The sequence below is a fragment of the Ixodes scapularis genome, unplaced genomic scaffold (assembly GCF_016920785.2).
Source record: "Ixodes scapularis isolate PalLabHiFi unplaced genomic scaffold, ASM1692078v2 PGA_scaffold13__105_contigs__length_92229423, whole genome shotgun sequence".
NCBI classification, from domain to species: Eukaryota; Metazoa; Arthropoda; class Arachnida; order Ixodida; family Ixodidae; genus Ixodes; species Ixodes scapularis.
The window spans coordinates 7,694,661-7,714,403 of record NW_024609839.1 but is presented as its reverse complement, the minus strand read 5'-3'; the positions used below and the strand labels follow the sequence as shown (position 1 = coordinate 7,714,403).

Sequence of the window (19,743 nt, the reverse complement as noted above, 5' to 3'; positions counted from 1 at the left end):
CGTGTCTCGAGCATTTCCACAACAATCAATGCAGCCACTTTTGTCAGGATGGAGGGGCTTTAGCAGCTGCTGCTAAACGTGCTGCACGAGCAGAGGGTCAGCACCGCCGGCGCCGTGATCCAGCATGAGTGATATCACAAAGACGACGACGACGAGACGTAATCAGGCAGTTCTTTTTTCACAAAATGAGCGAGTCAGATGAAGCAGCTGCTGCTAAACGCACTGCCCGAGCAGAGGCTCAGCGCCGCCGGCGCCAAGATCCTGCAGTGCGTGCCGCCGAAGCTGAAGCTAAACGGCGCCGTCGACAAGACCCGGAAGTGCGCGACGCCGAGGCAGAGGCTCATCGCCGCCGTCGAGAGCAGCCAGGAGTGAGCGCCGCCGAAGCGGAAGCCAGAAGCCGCTATCGAGAGGACCCGGAAGTGCGCGACGCCGAAGCAGAAGCTCATCGCCGCCGTCGAGAGCAGCCAGGAGTGAGCGCCGCCGAAGCGGAAGCCAGAAGCCGCTATCGAGAGGACCCGGAAGTGCGCGACGCCGAAGCAGAAGCTCATCGCCGCCGTCGAGAGCAGCCAGGAGTGAGCGCCGCCGAAGCGGAAGCCAGAAGCCGCTATCGAGAGGACCCGGAAGTGCGCGACGCCGAAGCAGAAGCTCATCGCCGTCGCCGAGAGCACCCAGAAGTAAGCGCTGCTGAAGCTGAATCTAAGCGCCGCCGTCGAGAGGACCCGGAAGTGCGCGACGCCGAGGCAGAGGCTCATCGCCGCCGCCGAGAGCAGCCAGAAGTGAGCGCTGCTGAAGCTCAATCTAAGCGCCGCCGTCGAGAGGACCCGGAAGTGCGCGACGCCGAGGCTGAGGCTCATCGCCGCCGCCGAGAGCAGCCAGGAGTGAGCGCCGCCGAAGCGGAAGCCAGAAGCCGCTATCGAGAGGACCCGGAAGTGCGCGACGCCGAGGCAGAGGCTCATCGCCGCCGCCGAGAGCAGCCAGAAGTGAGCGCTGCTGAAGCTCAATCTAAGCGCCGCCGTCGAGAGGACCCTGAAGTGCGCGACGCCGAAGCAGAAGCTCATCGCCGCCGTCGAGAGCAGCCAGAAGTAAGCGCTGCTGAAGCTGAATCTAAGCGCCACCGTCGAGACCACCCGGAGGTGCGCGACGCCGAAGCAGAAGCTCATCGCCGCCGTCGAGAGCAGCCAGGAGTGAGCGCCGCCGAAGCGGAAGCCAGAAGCCGCTATCGAGAGGACCCGGAAGTGCGCACCGCCGAAGCAGAAGCTCATCGCCGCCGCCGAGAGCAGCCAGGAGTGAGCGCCGCCGAAGCGGAAGCCAAGCAAAAGGCAAGGATCGCTAAGCCTGACGGTGCAACAAAAATTTTCCAACGGCTGTTTAGAGACAACCCGTTTGGGAGCGTATGTTCAGTCTGTGACCGGCTCTGGTTCCAAAACGACTTGCAACCGCTACCGGACAGATGTCACGAGACCCTAGAGCAATCATTTCCAAACTCGGACCTAACCCAATTCAAACTGTGCTCGACCTGCATACAATCAGTGCACAAGGGTCATATTCCTCATCTTTCCTCAAGTAACGGTTATGTATATCCCCCGAAGCCAGCCCACCTCCCACAATTGAACGCGGTGAGTGAGAGACTCATATCTCCACGAATTCCTTTCATGCAACTGCGACGGCTGATGCACGGTGCAGGTCAACACGGCATTAAGGGACCAGTAGTGAACGTCTGTGTTGATGTGGACGACATGGTGACAATGTTGCCTCGTGCCATCGAACAAGACCGAGCCCTCAATGTACATTTGAAGCGGCGCATGCTTGCAAAGACGACCTACCTGGCAGGGGCAGTAAAAAAATGTGATCTGCTGCCGTGGCTTAAGCTGCTGTGTGATAGCACGCTGTACAAGCATTATAATATAAAGTGCGATTTTGCCCGTTTGGGGGATATCGTAGAAGTGGACGAACACGACGAGATCGAGTTGCTCCCGCAATGCTCAGACCTCAACGATCCAATCCAAGTGGCTACAGCCATGACTCTGGCTCAGCACACTCTCGTATGGGACGAAGACAAGTTTCTAGCGATTGCGCCAGGTGAGGGAAAAAGGCCCGTGAGCATACTTTATGACGAACACTCAGAGGAGCTTTCGTTCCCACAGATCTATCTCGGTGAGCCGCGCCGAGTAGATGCCAGCGCAAAACCGACAGTCTTCACACACGCCATGAGTGAGATCCGCAGATCAGACCGTCGAGGGGCCACCCCGCAGCACGTACTGTACATGGCCATGAAAGTGTTTAGGCACCGAGTAGCCGGTGACATGTGTGTGGCCTTCCGTAACATAAAGGCACTGGAAACACTAACGAAGCAACAGTTGCTCGACAAGGATTTTGTGCAGCAAGCGGTCGAGCACGACATGGCTTTCATGCATGGTATTCCCAACACCGTGCAGTACTGGACAAAACGCAAGAAAGACCTCTTTGCTATGATACGGCAGTTGGGTAAGCCGACCGCGTTCCTCACTCTTTCTGCCTCGGAAATGCACTGGCCCGACCTTTTGCAGTTGCTTCAACGCCTTCGGTTGAAGCCCGGCGAGATCGAAGTACCACTGGAGCAAATGAACAGCATTTATCGAGCACAGCTAGTAAATGACGATCCCGTGGTCTGTGCCATATATTTCGACCGATTGGTGCGTGTCATTCTCAACATTCTCCGCAACACCCGTGTATCGCCTTTTAGGCCGTACATAGTCGTCGACTACTTTAAGCGGATCGAATTTCAGCACCGCGGGTCGGCACACGCGCACATTCTCCTTTGGCTTCATAACGCGCCCAACGAGGAGCTCTCGATGCTCATGCCCCAGACTCTTGAAATAGCCAACGTTCTGCTTTCCATCGACAACGGATGCTTGAAGCGGGAGCGGACTCAGGTGCACCAACACACGCATACCTGCTACAAGCACAACACCACCAGATGCCGCTTTAACGCGCCTTTTATGCCCATCGATGAATGTATGGTCGTAGTGCCTTTCCCCACTGTGGACAATGAAGCGCAGAAGAAGAAAATCGAGAGCCTCCTAAACAAGTACGAGGCCATGCATCAGGCCCTGGAAACGACAAATTATGACTCCATGGAGCAGTTTTGGGAACATCACGGTGTCGCGGACAAGGCGGAGTACATTTCTGTTCTCCGAGCAGGCACTCCTCGTGCCACCATCATGCTACCCCGTACTGTGCAGCAAAAGTGGGTGAATTACTTTAACCCATGGGTTGCATCAATTCTCGATTCTAACATGGATCTTCAGATCGTCCTCGACACGTACGCGTGTGCTGCCTACGTGGTGGAATATGTAAACAAGGCCAACCGAGGTATGTCGAACCTCAATCGAGCAGTGCAAGAAATTGCCAAGGAGAAGGGGGATATGGCCTATTCTCAGGCACTGAGACATCTAGGTGTGAAAATGTTGAATGCCATTGAACTGTCCGCACAGGAGGCCGCATGGTGTTTGCTCAACCAGGATATGTCGGAGGCGAGTCGCAAAGTTGTCTTCGTGAACTCTGCATGGCCCGAGGAAAGGACGCGCATTCGGAAGTCTAACGCTCAGATGGCGCAGGAAGGCTTAGTAGAATCAAGCACTGATGTATGGAAACGGACGATGATCGAGCGCTACGAAGACCGCATTCCCGAATTGGAACCTGTTACTCTAGCAGAGTTCGCTACCGAGTACAACATATATACCTACAAAAAGAGGAATCAGCGACGGATACTTCGCTACCGCGGTTACTCCGTAGACGATTCAGTCAACTTCAAGCGAGAACATGTCCTGCTTTTCTATCCATTCCGCAAAGAAGTTGACATCTTAGACCAAAACTGTTTCGAGCGTCTGTATGAGCAAAACATCGACGTCATTCTAGAGAACAAGGCACGGTACCACAGTGACGTAGACATTGAGCAAATTCGTGCCGTTTGTAATTCCATGCTCCAGTCAAATGACGGGGAACATTGTGCCACTTCTGAGCTCCCAGATGTGAGACTGCACCCGATGGCCATGGAAAACGACGACTCCGATCTCCTAGACATCGGTATGGTCCAATCCAATGCCCCGTTTAAGCAGTGCCCCGCCGTGTGCACGCGCCAAGACGTCATGAGCAGAGATCAATACCTGGACACAATGCGCAAGACGAATGAGGAGCAGTACGAGATCGTCCGAGAAGTCGTGCATAGACTCACTATACCGGACTCTCCGCCACTACAAATCTTCTTCACGGGAGTGGCTGGATGTGGGAAGACATTTGTACTGCGTCTCATCATGGACGTCTACAACAGATATTGCAACCCTGCTGGTTCAGATAATGTAAACGCCTATGTTGCCTGTGCTACAACTGGAAAAGCGGCGGTCGCGCTTGGTGGAATAACTGTACATGCAGCGTTCAGACTTACCATCAATAGGGATGGCGGACTCCGGGACAACGAGTTGAACACGTTCCGCTATGCGTTCAGGAACGTCAGGTGCGTGATTATCGATGAGGTTAGCATGATGTCCGCCGACATCCTTCAGAAAGTGGACTCGCGACTCCGCATCATCACTTGCAAATATCTAGAGCCTTTCGGCGGGTTAGACATCATCCTCTGCGGAGACCTGCGCCAGCTTCCCCCCGTTCGTGCCGCCGAGGTTTTCAAGCGCGTCAAGACGAACAGTGTGTTTAACACGGAAATCGCATGGCACCATTTGTCATACTTCGTCCTCACGAAGGTCGTAAGGCAAAGCGATCTCAGGTTTTCCACCATACTTACCAAAATTGGAGACGGTGCAGAATTGGATTCCGAAGAAATCGCATTGATCCAGAGTCGGTTCGTCACGCAACAACAAGCAGAAACGTGTTGTCCCGGTGGCATCCGCTTGTACTACTCCAACAAGGAATCGGACTACTACAATACGAACACGGCCATTGCAACCGAAGATAATTGTGTGGCATGTCCGGCACGGGACACAATCGTTGGATTCAGGTCTATGCAGAAGAAGACAGAGGCAATGCGCAAGACCGAAACGCTGCCCAAGGCCGAACTCGGAAACCTGCCAGCTAATATAATGCTATGCATTGGAAAACCATATATGCTCACACTCAATGTCGATGTCTGCGATGGTCTGGTCAATGGCTCTGTTGGAATACTGCAGTACATACAATACGATACGCTCCGAGAGCCGGAACGCATCTGGCTGCATTTCGGTGAGCTTGGTTCCAAAATTGCGATTGGAACCGTGGCGGCCGCAAAATCCCGGCAGTTACGGGCACTCGACAGAAATATTCAGCAAAATTGGACACCTATCGAAAGACGCACAGTCACTTGCGTCATTGATAAGAAGTCAAGGATATCCCTGAGGAGATGCCAGCTACCCGTTGTGCAAGCAAGTGCTATCACCATTCACAAATCACAGGGAGGCACGTATGAAAACGTGGTGTACTCGTATGCCAAAAGTCATCCACAGAAATTGGTATACGTGGCACTGAGTCGTGCTACAGACATCAACGGGCTCTACCTCACCAATGTGGACAATGACTTTACGTTCTACCACGGCAAGCCCAATCCCGACAGGGTACTACTTGATGAGTTTCGTCGACTGCAGTCACACAAACTCCAAACTGTCACTGCTAAGTGCTACGCAATGATTAAGCAACCGCACTTGTTCTCGGTCGCCGCACTTAATGTTCGCTCTCTGCCGGCGCATTCCAAGGACGTGCACCACGACCCCGTCCTACGCCATGCATCTGTACTTTGCCTCTCGGAAACGTGGATGGATCCAAAACAGGCGGTAGAAATCATGGACTACCAGTACTGCTGCGGCGTCAGTAGAGAGCACAACAGAGCGGCAGGGGTGGCCATCTACGTGCGTAAGGGTCTGTCTGCCGTACCCATCGAGATATTTGGAACGTCAGACGAAGTTGGAGAACTTTGTGGCGCCAAGTTCGACAACGGCTTGGTAGTGGTGGCTCTGTATATCTCGCCTACAGCACTCACCAAAGATATCGTGCATTTTCTGCGACCTGCGTTAAGCACACGTGGGTCCACACCCATGTTAGTAGTGGGGGACTTTAATGCAGACTTAAAGAAGGATAAGAACTTCATACCACTTATGCAGAAAAACCTCCCATTTCTCTCCCTCGTAACAGCTCACACCGCTGTGACGACCTCTCGAAACACGTGCATAGACCTCGTCTTTCAAAATCAGCCTTTGGTCCATCACCTGGAACACATATCCTGCCACTTCTCAGATCACAAGGCTTCCTTCATAACAATCAAGGACTGGGATAAGAGTGTTATTCAAAGCACCAGTATAGGAGGAGCTTGCTCTATATTTGTATATATTGTGGGGATTTTGGACGCCGAACTTTGGCCACGATATGCACTGCACGCTAGGAAGAAAGGAGGAGGAGAAGAACGAAAGCTGGGAAATTGTTCCCTCCGACGGTCTTGCGTACCTTGAGAGGTGTTAGGCGGGCCACTCGGAGGAGCATCTACCAGCTTCGTTATCAGTTGGAGCGTGCAAGTCGTACAAGACGAAGAGGAGGAGGAGGACGGTGAGGTTGAGGAGGAGGAGGAGAGGAGATGCCAGATACGTGTTGTGGAAGCAAGTGGTCTCATCAATCGTAAATCACATTGGAGCTTCCAGATCTGACAAGTATATTCCCTTTCTCCGTACAAGCGGTGAGCAAAAATACCACAATATATTACATAGTTCAGTGCGGTATATCGCAAAATTGAGATACCTCAAAAGAGGAGGAGCAGCACAGGAGGAGGAGAAGGGGACGACGAGAGAGTACGGATGAGGAGGAGGGGCATACCCTCCCCTCCGTTCCCTCTCGCCCCCGCCCCCCCCCCCCCCCTTGCTTGGAGCACATTTGGAACTTAGGGAATGTCATAGCTCGGGGGCTCTTCCTTCCTTTGCTACTGGAACTACACACTCTAAGTATCTAGAGCTTGAATATTTTTCATTCGAATTTAACATGGCCGACAGCATTGTTAAGACGTTCGACGAAAACATTGTAAACGTCATTAACACAGTTCAGACCGGCTTCCCTACATTTAATATAGGTGTGTTCCAAGCATGTGACGACTTTCATGACCCTGTTTCATCATCAAGTATTGAAGTTCATCTTGCGTCAGATCTAAACAAATCACAACACCATGTTTGGGGTAAGTCCCTTATCAAGTTTAAGATGGTGTGCCTCCCTGTAGCTTCTCTAAAGTGTCTTTTTTTACGCTTGTTTCACTTATTATAAGTGTTTTCTTTTTTACATTATACTCGGCCGAGTGCCCATCTTCCAGTGTCCATCACACTTTTAGTCTGGTGATCACGTCACCTTGAAACCCTTGTAAGCTTAGAACTGAAAAGTTTTGCTGCTTACGCACAGCAGACAAAAAAAGGTAGGCACCATTTTAACTTCCAACTGCCTAAGCGTGGATGTCAAGCATAAACCCTGGGAAGATTTGCCCACTGCTTAACTACATGCTTTTTTTTTTTTCATGTCCTGGTTGGCTGCTACACTGGAGAGGCTGCTGAACATCATGCCACGCCGGCTGATCATGGCAGTTTAGTTAAATTAATAATGGGGTTTTCATCCAGGACGTAAATTGGAAACTCGCGGAGCAAACTTTAAGGTACATTGGTATAACAATTGCGTACGTTGGCTTTGTACGTTATTAGCGTAAACCTTGCCCGGATATGCAACGCAGTTTCCAATATACACCACGGTTTTTCCCCAATCAATAAAATTTCAACCCTCCAAATTATTTGTCCTGACTCTATATTTCAGAGCACAGCTCTTACGCGACCCTTTCCGGCTTGAGCGGCAAGGAGGAAAGCAGTACGAAGGTGGAGGACGGGGGGAGGAGAGACGAGGAGGCGGAGGCGAGGGGAGGGGAGGAGCTTTGGGACGAGAAGGTGGTAAAGGAGAGGGAGGGGGAGCAGGAGAGGAGGAGGACTAGCAGGCATGATCACGAGGGAGGAGGAGGAATATACCCTCCACTCCTCCTCCTCAAGAGCTGCGCTCCAATTCGGCGTTACAGGAAGTTGTAAACGGCTTTCACTTTTTATGACTAGGCTTCACCAATATTGCAACGTGCCCCCTCCTATACTTCGTTTCAGCTTCGATCCAGGCGCAGCCGATGCTACAAGCGCGAGCATGTTGTCCAGAACAGCGGTTGCACTGCACGAGCGCGCGTGCTTGGCAGGGATGCTGAAAGCCCGGAGCTCGCGCTTGTAGCTTTGGCTGCGTCTGGACCGAAGCTGAAACGAAGTATAGTACTTCTAACCTCCTTGCTCGTCACGCTTCGGGTTGTTTGCCACTTGGGGCGGGTCGGGGATCTACTAACCATGACGTCATGCGCAGGCCTTGTCTTCTAGGTGGTATTGGTATTTAAAGACCCTTCATATTTCAAAAGTAGCCCAAGGTGCGTCGATGCACGAGGCACGTGCAACGTGCAGCCCTTGGGAAGGTCATGGCGGCACAGGGCAGCACTGGGCTGGATTTCAGACGCCATGAATTTCCCAGAAATGGCGCGCTGCACGTCCCTCGAGCATTCCTACAACAATGATTGGCGCCACTTTTCCCAGGATAGAGGGGCTTTAGGCCCGCGTAGAGTTCCTGTACAGGCTGCCTACGGAAGCCAGAGTTGGGCGTCTGTTTTCCACGTGCCGCCGCGCCGCTATTCGCCGAGATCCGATCACATGAGGAGCCGGATCAAGTGCCGTGCAGGAAAGTAGACGTTGCACGCGCCCCGACAGTACAGTAAGAGGCAATTTGACCTGCGACAACGTGAACGCTGGCGGAGCAGGCAAAATGCCGCATGGGGCGCAGCGGTCGCCGCGGTGTTCTGGGAACGAGACTCGACGGACTGGTCCACTCTGTAGAAGCAGGGGGGGGGGGGGGACAGGGAGGGGGGGGAGGGGGATTAAGACGGAAGGGAGACATGACGAAGGGCCGGCTATGCGGCGCGGCATTTTGAAGCGGTTAGCAAAATACGCCGACTTATATTTTTTAAGTATTTTTATTGTTCCCTTGGCAAGGCTATCCCGGTTTGCTCCCGTTCTGGCGCTCATACCTTAACATGAGTTTGTAAAGCGTCGGGCATTACCATCAGTTCTTTCGCACGGAATGGTTCCAACTTGATCTAAGTTTACGGTTCGCGGTTCAGCCTAACAAATATATAACTAAAAGTAACTGTATACCTTTTCCTCACATATCTGTAAAAATGTTATGCCAGATTTACAGCCCACATGCTCATTGTTTTGTTTCAGAAATATAAAACAAATTTTGCAAACACATGAAAAGTAAGCGCCAAATTTCTGTCAAGTGCTGGACGATGGGTTTATCACAATTTGTCGCGAAGACTGCTTAAGTTTGTTAGTTTTTATTCGGGCGTTGGAAGCATGGGATATGCTTTTATCTTTGTTTTAGCCCGACTTATAAGATAAGCTGATCTTGAGGCGACTCACAGACGTTGCCGTAATGTCACGGGTGCCACTAGAAGATAGAATTAGTATATCTGCCCTGCATCGGGATGGACAAAGTCAAATAACTATAGCTTTTAGATTTGAATACGCACTGAACACTGTAAATCGCATCGTGCGAACGTATAGGAATGAAGGGCGTATAGCTGATGAGGCGCACAGGCGAAGACCCCGTTCAACGACTCGTCAGGAGGACGAGCGGATTGCTAGTGCAGCTTTTGACCAGCCAAGTATAACAGCAGCAAAAATACGACGGCAGTTGGGCCTTCAAGCTTCGCTCCGAGCCATCAGGCGGCGGCTTCACGACGCGGGGCTTCGGAGTCGTATTGCATGTCAAAAACCGCTCCTGACTTCACGCCACAAGGAGCAAAGACCTGCATCCGCAGAGGCCCACCGGCACTGGGATGCCAGCGACTGGGCCTCAGTCATCTTCACAGACGAGTCTACGTGAACGTCTGTATGGGACCAGTAGAAACCTGTGTGGCGTCCTACTTGCAAACGGTAAGACCGAAAACCACATACTGAACTTATCTTGGCCTTCCCTCTTCTAGCTGAGTGAATACGTGCTGTTTTATTTTTATACAGGTATGACCCTCTCTACGTGCAAGAAGTGCCATCGAGCGGTCGCTGTTCGGTCAGCGTATGGGGGGCCATAACAGCGCAAGGACTGGGTCCACTTATGCGAATCGACGGAAGGCTGATGTCGGAGAACTAATGTGACATACTCTGTTATACCGTGCTTCCTTTCGCCTTGGATGGTCAGTTCTCCGACGGCTGTTTTATCTCGCAACAAGATAACAGTTCATTTCACACGGCTGGCCGGGTGCAGTGCCTGTGCGACGGCTTAGGTGTAAGGCAATTAAGATGTCCAACAAGGTCGCCGGATCTAAATGTCATCGAGAACATATGGGGACTAATGAAACGGAATCTCTTTACGCGGGACCTTCATCAGGCTTCTTCAGAAGTTTTTTGGGAAGCAGTCGAACAAGAATGGACCAACCTCGAGTCCATCCCGAGCCTCGCCAGCAACCTCTATGAGCCCATACCCAAGCGCATTCGAGAGGTGATAAGCATTGAGGGAGCGAGAGTGCGCGGTTAGTAGTGTCGGATGCCCACGTTTTTTGTTGTTTTTTTTCGTTTTTTTAAGCTTACTGGAAATAATTTCTGGCTAGATGTGATTAGGAATCGAATTATTATTTCAATATATTCTAGGACGAATCAATTACTTTTCGTGGTATGAGGAAATAAAGTCTACGCTGAAAAAAATGTTTCTCTTCTTGCAGCCGCAAAATTCCCGAGCACACGCACACAGAATCCGACACAGAAAAAACTATCCTTATGAAGTCGTTTTTTACCTTGGGCGGTCACAGTATTATTAGGAAAACTTCCATGCTACCATATATTGAGTGCACGCCTATAAATGAACTATTAGTCATTCTTAACTTTCTTTCCATGATCAAAATTAAACAGCGAAGCATTTGACCCCTTGAGGAACTACACTGAAAATTTACAAAGAGAACGCGAAAGATAAAACGCAGGAAAAATATTGTGCAAAAAAGAGCTTATCTGATATGATATAGAAGGCCATTCTAGCGCGAGGGGCGTTTGTTTTGACTCGACCTCCCCCGACAGCGAAACGTGGACTGCTCCCGTAGCCTCTTCCTCAGCGCGAAAAAAGCGAACGCAGCGCTGCATACGGCAATTGTTTCTTGTGGCCGCTCGCTCCGTTGTCGCAGGTCAAATTGCCTCTGACTGTACATTCCCCTGCTTTTGAGCGCGCCGCTTGCCTCGAACGCGCGGTGCCGCTATTCGCCAAATTCAGTCACGTCAGGAGCAGGATCAACATGCCGTGCAGGAAAGACGGCTCTACGGGGATGAACGCGCAACTCTGGCTCCCGTAGGGAGCCTAAACAGGAACTCTAGGCCCGCGGTACGTTCAGTGCCCCTTGGCAATTGCTATTTGTAGATTCAGTGCACCTTGCGGTCGAGACATATCGTCTCTAGCGATCGCCGCACGTGAGCGCGTGCTGTCGGCATCGAGTACTCCAAATTGTCATCACCCTAAGCAAAGTGCACATGAAGGCACCCTAAAGCAGACTAGCACTTCTTTTTCTTTTTTTTATAGGCTTTAGTTTAGTCTTTTTTTTTCTCATTCCGCGCGTGTGAATGCCTGCAGCAAAAACAGCTGCCACAGCACCGTAGCCATAGTGTGAAGAATCGAACGCTCAACGACACCGCCATTACAACAGCCGTTGGTGGCCAGTACTGAGATTGCGTAACAGGGGAGTACTGTGGGGGGTAATCCGAAACGATCACTTCGCCACCGAGATCAGTGACGAAGAATCCCCAGCATGTCTTTCCTTGTGTACGTGGGCCTCGTCATCGCCTTCTTCCTGGGTGCGGCCACCACCGTGTGTCTCCAGTTGTACGGCTTCTACAGGGTCATTAAGCTTCCGCCCAGACCACGTACCAAGCCGAACAGGAGGTTCGCTCCCATTCACCTACCGCAGGTACATGGCTTGCCATAATATCCCATACACAAGCTAAAGGTTTTTGCACCGTATTCGTGTAAAAAGGGTGCTATTTTAAGATGGACACTCTTCGTAAACCCTTTCTACACATCGGTTTCTGCAGGGGACGAAGGGTGGAGATGAACATAACGCCATTCGTACACCCTTCGTATAGACCTTTTAGCTGTTTACGAAGATGAACCGCTGTTTGCATCCCAAGAGATTTCCGATCGATCCGTCTTGGTAAGCCTGTCGAGTTCTAGAAATGTGGAAAACAAAGTTGAAGATTTAGCGAGAGCTTTCGGATGCACTACGCTTTAACTTCTTGGAGGGGACAAGTCGGCTTACGAGAATATTCGAAATTTTTAACAGAACTCGCGTTTGTTGATTGTTTTGGCGTTCACATGGAAAATCGGTGGTTAAATGTTTCATAGACGTTTCAAGCAGCGGTGTTAATGGGGCTTTGTCCATTCTTTTTATAAAGCGTAAGTTCGCTAGGACGTCAAAGACTGGAGCACCGCTTTGTGGAGTTTGCAAATAAAAGGGTCTATTGGCGGCGAGATGTTTTGGTGGCGCCCTCCTATGGTTACCTCTCCTGACGTTATTACCTTGCGAACAACTATTTCGATGGTGTCTGTAATGAGCATTGTGGAAGCTTGAAATCATTCCGCTTTGAACCCATCACTGCCAACACCTTCGAATTTGAAGCTCTTACATGAGCTCACGGCGGTTATCATCGGCGGTTATTTCCGCCGATGATAAATATTTTGTCGATGTCATAGTCAGCATTCGGGCTATCGTGGAAAGCCAATCACAGCGACGCTCTTGATCGCTCACGTCGCAATAGGTAGAATTCACTGGTAGCTATAGCTGAGCTTGCTGCTGCTGAGCACTTGATGACGGCAAGCTTCCACAACGCTTGCAACACGCACTTTGCACACCCTCAAGATTGTCGCCTTCGGGAGATAATAAATAACAACTGCAACCCCGAGTATGCACTGTGATAGCAAATAGCAAATCCCGTTGCCTTTAAGTCATGAATAGGCTATTCGCCCAAGCCTCCATCTTAAGTAAGGCATATATTTGCACCGCAAACACGTGCCGCGGATGCTTGGTGACGTTAAGAAAATAAATGATTTGTCTTTGAATAAGCAAAACCCATAGTACCAGTGTAAGAGACTTGTGGAGATGAGCAGTATGGATAAGTGGACTGCACGCACAGCGCCAAGGACGCTTATATTGACAGGGAACGCTTTCAGTACGATGATGCACCAGAACGATCTTTGTGCGACTGGTTCAGAACAACCCTTTCAAAGCTTCGAAGACTTGAATGGACCGAATTGGCGATTCCCATGGTGGGTGAGACTGATCACCCAATCTGCTTGTGAGGTTTGGTCGCCTGTATGTTAGCATCTGTTTGTGTCAGGCTAGCAGGCAGGGAAATAAGTGGCGCTACTTTTCCAGGATCCGGTGACTTTAGCGCAGTAAACAGCGCGTTCAAATATCGCGTCCAGTGATTACCCACTATTTGTACGGTGCAATGACGCCACATGCAATGACGTCATAAAAGAAAAGTACTTCGTCCCTCGTCTTACCTGTGCCTTATTCTTTCGGTGCCATTGCAACTCAAAGTTAACTCAACCAACACGCTTCTATACTTCGTTTCACCTTACGTGCGAGCGCGGGCGATGTTATGAGCCGGAAGTCCGATGAAACAACGCAAAAGGCGCAACGTCATGGCGTGATCTCTGAGCTTGATAGGACTAGCCGGTGGAGTAGCACGCACAGAGAGATGGCGAACACCCGCTAGTCCTATCAACTGCAGGGAGCACGTCATGACTTTGTGCCTCTTTCGTTGTTTGATTGGCACTTCGGCCCATAACATCGGCCGAGCTCGGACCTCAGCTGAAACAAAGTAGAGACTACATAGCCAACATAATATTTTATATTATCCCATATGTTTCGCTACGCAAAGCTGAGATTCACCTTTCATTTTTAAGAACATACTACCATATTGTCACGGGTGGTGATTAGAAGAACAATAAATAAACAGGAGGAAATTAACGTTTACTGGGATGAACTTGTGCCAAAAATAAAGGGAACCCAGAAAATAAAAGCAGAGCGTCGCGGGCGTCGAAGCCGGCGTAACAGCAGGTTAAAGCGGTGAGGCGAGACTGACCCCGGCTCACCACGCGGAGCCCCTTATGTACACGCGTTGGCTTCTGGGACAATCGACGTAGAAGATTCGGCGCGAAGAACATTCTGATCTCGAAGCAGCAAGGCGATTGTCGAATTCACCGGAACATTACATTACAGAGTCAACAAAAATGCGTCCCTGCGGCCAGGAATTGAACCCTGGCGTCCTGTGTGGAAGGCAAGCGCGATAACCGTTAGGCCACGAGGGCGCTGCCTAATTGGTCAGCTGCGCGCGCGGCAGTATAGAGACTTAAACCTTATGTGTATTAGTTGCAAGGAAAACAAAGTATCTTAAACAATATTTTGATAAAAAATCTGTTACTGTGTTTCCAAAATAGATCGGCAATATTGAACACCGGAACTAATGAGTATTGAAGAACATACTCAGATAAAAAAAAAGATCATAAAGGTGGTTAGATTGAAGATATGCACTCGACGGTTAAAATTAGCCTAGATACGCACAACAACAGAGAAAAGTTAGAATGAACTATTACTTTTAAGAAGCGAAAAAATAATTTTGATTTTTGTATCTTGCCACTAGTCAAAATATTCCCGCGCACAGGGCCGAGCAAGCAACGCTCTGCCACGGAATTTTAGAAGATTCGAGCTTAGTCTTACTCGGGACGTAACTTTAATAATTTCGTCTTCCTTTTTTGTTCTCGAAAGTGCATTTTCAATCTCATCCCGAACGCATGATGCTCAAACCTTCTAGGCCGAATTTTCGAGATGATGACGCACACTAGATAAGGAGCTGCACGTTACCTTGTCGGGTCGCTCTCGCTCTCGCTTGCTGCTATGCCGCCAAATCGCCGCCCGCTTTTCTGCTGTCTCGCCGCTCGATTTTTATTTTGGTTGGTACAAGTTTGCCGATAAAACCTTTAATTTCAGTTTACATTTGTCGAGCCATTTTCTATCTGTGAGATTTCTGGTGAAGGTGAAGGGTATCCGCAGCTCATGAAGCCCCTCCGAGGCGTAGCAGCGCAAGCCCAGCCACCTGTTCAAGAAGACCGTCCGAGGAGACTACAGAGACCCGAGGAAGCCGCCGGAGAAAACACTAGTTGACGAAGCCCACTATTAACAACAAATCGTCGCAAACCCCTGACGCCGTCCCCGTCATCTAACTGCCCGGTGCCCTTCGGACCGCGGCTTCTTTCCACGGCAACGTCTACGAAGACATCGCGGACTGGATCGATCAGTTCGAGCGACTTTATTGATACAATGCATGAACGCCTGAACAGAGCCTTCAGAACGTCTACGTCTCCCTGGAGCAAAGGACTCGGCGCTCGCTCGAGAACCACGAGGAAGTGCCGGCCTTAGAGCAGCAAGCTTCCTAGGCAAACTGCGGCGGTGGCGCCCCCTCCCCCCTATTTGGGCGCCCAACATCACGTTGTTAATAAACATGCCAGAGTGAGCCAGCGTGAATGATCGCGATTTTGTCGTTGTCAGTCACGAACCACATCCTTCAAACGAACGACGTTCGCGAGCATGGAGAGTTTTGTCGGCACCGTGTTCAAATCCTTCAAATACATTTATTTCCCAGATTAACCGACTTTCAGCTGTGGGCCTCCCATAGCAACCTAACATCTGATGAACAGAGAAAACAAAAGCACAAGCTAACCATGTCAGATACCCTAGAAAGCAACCTTCCGGGCCTTCAACATCGCAAGTTAGGCTACAACTTGCGACATATCAAGGCTAGACGCTATCCTATTTTCAAAGGACCAAACTGCCAATGACGATAGCCAGTCATCTGCCATGGTTGATCTTAGGTTAGTCTTAATAAGCTTTAATTTTGAGAAACTCCTCTCAGCGGTGGCCACTGACACAGGCAAATTGAGGAGGATCCTCAATGACAACCACGTATAAAGGAAGTTGTCACGTAGATGGTTGTCCAGAATGAACTGGAGGACGTCCTGGGGAGCACTGCATCCAGTGGGCAGCAGGCTGCATAGGTAGATCAGCTCCTCGCAGAGATCTGTACCATCTATGTCTGCAGTTTCTAGGTGTCTCAGTGCGTGGTCAAGGCCTTGGCACAGTTTAAGAAGTTCTGCTTTGTCAGGAAGTCGGGTGAGGTAGTAAAGGAACCCTCAGAGGCTCACGCGTTGCTCCATCAGCGTGAAGCGTTCCTCAATCGATATCTTCACGGTGTCAAACATTTCGTAGATGAACTCTCGCTTGAATTATGTCACGACATCATCAACCTCGTCTTGGCACTCATAACTGAATTGGCGCTTTTTCCGCCGCAGTCGAAGGGCCGGTTTTATAACACTGTTAACACCCATGCTCTCGGCAAGGCCGTTCGCAGTTGCCAGTTTAGTTTCGTACCCGACATCGTGATAATTGTCAATGTAATCGCTGCATTCTTTCAGCAGCTGGGTGGTTTCTACGATGTCCTTCGTTCTGTATTGCATGTTCTTGGTAACAACATTAACTTGAAAAATAATGTCGTACCGCACAACAATGGAAACGAGAAACTTAAGGTCAGTGAGCTACCTTGCAAGAGTACGAGCTTCATGTCGCGCGCCAGGGTCTGCCTGCTGTGATTCGGCCAAACCAACAAGGGCGTCATGAAGTTCAGCTGTCTGGTGGCGGACGGGTTTCAGGCTGTTAACCCTGCATTCCCAGCGTGCAGATCCAAAGTACTTATTTACACATATAATTTTCAGTCGAATTGAAGCCCTTGTCTCACAGAGGCTCACCGGAAGCCGAGGAGGCGTCAGTTCGTTTAGCCTTCAGCTAGAGACTTCACTGTCGTTTGTTTTGCGGCCAAAATGCCAAACGGCGAGCGCCAGTACCTTTTTCTACATGTAGGAGGGGAGGGGGGGGGAGGCCCTCCGCGATGCGGTCGCTTTTTGTTTTTGTTTTTATCACCTCGTGGTTTGAACCCTGCATGACCTGGCGGCCCTTTCGGCGCCCCCTATGAATGGCGCCTTGTGCGGCTGCACAGGTCACCCACCCCAAAGACGGGCTCTGCCAGGAGGCCTCGATCAGTTCGTGGCAAGAGCTCAAGGAGAATCACCGATGCTCCTTCGTAAGCCAGCAGTGACTGGAACGTGCTGAAGGGCTTCTACAGGCAAGGATTCAGGGTCCGAACGAGAGCATCGTCACCTTCGTCGAGGACGTGCTTCGACTCAGCAGCCGAGTGGATACGGAAGCCTCTGAAGCCCAGAAAATGAGGATACTCAGGAAGGATGGCAAAGAGAACATCTTTGGAGGTCTTGTGCGCAACCCACCTGCGACTGTCGAGGTTTCCGTGACGGAGGCGTCGAGCACCGAACGCGCCCTCCTTGAAATAGCACGTCACTAACAGCAACTTCCCGACGTCGCTGGACCCACGCCGTTCATCTGCGACATCGGCGCCATCATCCCGGGCATCCGCGCGATCATACGCGATGTCGTCTGGGACGAGCTCCAGAAGCTGCTTCCTTAATTACAAACAGAACAGTGCAAATATGAGGACAGAGTAAAAGGTAACCGACAGGACAAATCGCTGACTCTCAACTGAAGGTTTATTTATGTTAGCATCCAGTATAAATAGCATATATGCCACACCAAATAAATCGTGGAAAAAAATTGATATCACTTGTTGAACCCGTTATATGTATTTTGTGTTTTTCCTTGATATATTTGGTGTGGCATGTATGCTATTTATACGGGATGCTAACATAAATATAACTTCAGTTGAGAGTCAGCGACTTGTACTGTCAGTTACCTTTTACTCTGTGCTCGTCTTTGAGCTGTTTTTGTTTCTACTTATTAGCCCAAACTTCTACGTAATAAGCTGCTTCCCACTGTAGAGCGCCCGGCCTCGCTTTCGATTGCCGAGGTCGCTCGAGACGTTCATATAACATTCCAGCCGCGGGCTTTCGTTGACGTGCCGGCCCCCCAGGAACCTACGGTGACCTACGCCGCAATGGCCCGCCCACCACCGCCAGCGGCTCGCCCATCCATGGCGCCTCTACACCATGAGCCTCAAGAACCGCAGTACTCCCTAAATCACTAAGAACGGGACCAGTACGTCCGCCCGGAACATCCTGCGCCCAGGAAGACGGACGTCTGGAGGAAGGCCGACCGACGCCCGCTGTGCTACCACTGCGGGGAATATAACCATATGTACCAGAGATGCCCCTACCGGCAGCTTGGGCTTCGTGGGTTCGCACAGAACGTGCCCCGCCAAAGGAGCGGAGAACGACAGCGAGATATCGAGGAGTACCTACATTTTCCGCTGTCACCAGCACTTGCTTCCCCACAGGGTTCCTCTTCACCGTCACCACGAAATCCGGCGTCGATAATTGTTAGGTCCCGTCGCACAACCTGTCTCCTCTGCGTCGCCGGAAGAACTAGGCACGGCAGCCCCTGGAGGTGGAGATGCCGAAGACGACCGTCGGAAGGCCCCACCTCTAGCGACGACAAGCATCGGAACGACGATTGTGCAACGGCACCCAACAGCCTCAACGTTGTCATCGACGGCAACGACGCGTTGGCACTCGTGGAAACCGGAGCAGGTTGCTCCGTTTTGAGTGGGAAGCTTTCTCGCCGTCTTCAGAAAGTCAAGATGTTCTAGGTTGACCCGCAAATACGCACCACCCGTAAACGGAGGACACCCATCACGCCTGCTTGGAGCTGCTCTGATCGCGTCGAAATTCACAGGGAGACCTGTCAAGTTCGTCATCCTGCAGGACCATGCGAGAGACGTCATATTTTGCGTGGCATCTTGTGTGAATACGGTGACATGATGGACCTTGGGGCGAACAGGTTGACGCTGCGAAAGCCCGTCCTATATCCAAAAGGATAAAAAACGACGCCAGCTGCCGTCCGCGTCAATGGGGACCACGAGAACCTGCCGCCTCGGTCGAGTGTTCTTGTACCTGTCGTGACCGATGCAGTCGACTCCGAGGAAGTACTACGGAAAGGCAACATACAACTTTTTGTCGGAAGAGGAATAGGCGTCGCAAGGGGCGTAACAGGGCTGCAGGATGGATGCATTGAGGCTGTCGTGAAGAACGTTCGACAGGAGGCGCAGCACCTCAAGAAAGGTGCCGCCGTATGCCTGGTCGAGGAACTCCGGAACGCCGTTGAAATCGCGGCAATCTCTCATGAGCCCTCGCCATCCCAACCGTGAATTGCGCCGCCGGTGCAGCTCGTCGTTAACTCTTAGCTGAGTTCCAAGCATCGATGACAGCTCCAATACCTCCTCGCCAAATTTAGCGACTGCTTTGCGACGACGTCGAAAGTGCGTCAAACAACAGTTGCGATACATCGCATCGTTACCAACGATGATGCGCTCGCCGTGCATCGGCCGCCGTACCGGGTCTCTCTAAAAAAAAAGAGGTCATTCACGAACAAGTGGAAGAAACGCTCAAAGACAACATCATATAGCCTTCAAGCAGCCCGTGGGCCTCTCCGGTCGTACAGGCGTCATCACGTATAGGCAATAATGCCAGCCTCACCTTAGGGCGAGGACGCAAGGAGATGATGAACAAAAAAAAATATCATCGCTAGGTTTAAAATATTTACATTTTTTTAAATGTTGCTTGTTTTTG

At 50.9% G+C, this 19,743-nt stretch overlaps 2 protein-coding genes across 2 annotated transcripts in view; both read left to right on the top strand.

Moving 5' to 3' along the window:
- Nucleotides 1-260: 260 nt before the first annotated feature.
- Nucleotides 261-6,168, top strand: LOC115316931 (the record flags this gene model as incomplete). The annotated part of the gene is made up of 4 exons (XM_042289762.1): nucleotides 261-317; nucleotides 1,134-5,211; nucleotides 5,506-5,870; nucleotides 6,154-6,168. Coding segments are annotated over 4 exons (4,515 nt in total), but the record flags the coding sequence as incomplete, so codon positions are not given.
- A 5,677-nt stretch (nucleotides 6,169-11,845) lies between these two features.
- The window catches only part of LOC121046823 (PDZ domain-containing protein 8), a 105,955-nt gene continuing 98,057 nt past the window's right edge, over nucleotides 11,846-19,743 (top strand). Inside the window, exon 1 of the mRNA XM_040501497.1 lies at nucleotides 11,846-12,004. Coding sequence (XP_040357431.1) covers nucleotides 11,846-12,004 — 159 coding nt within the window. The remainder of the gene's footprint in view (nucleotides 12,005-19,743) is intronic.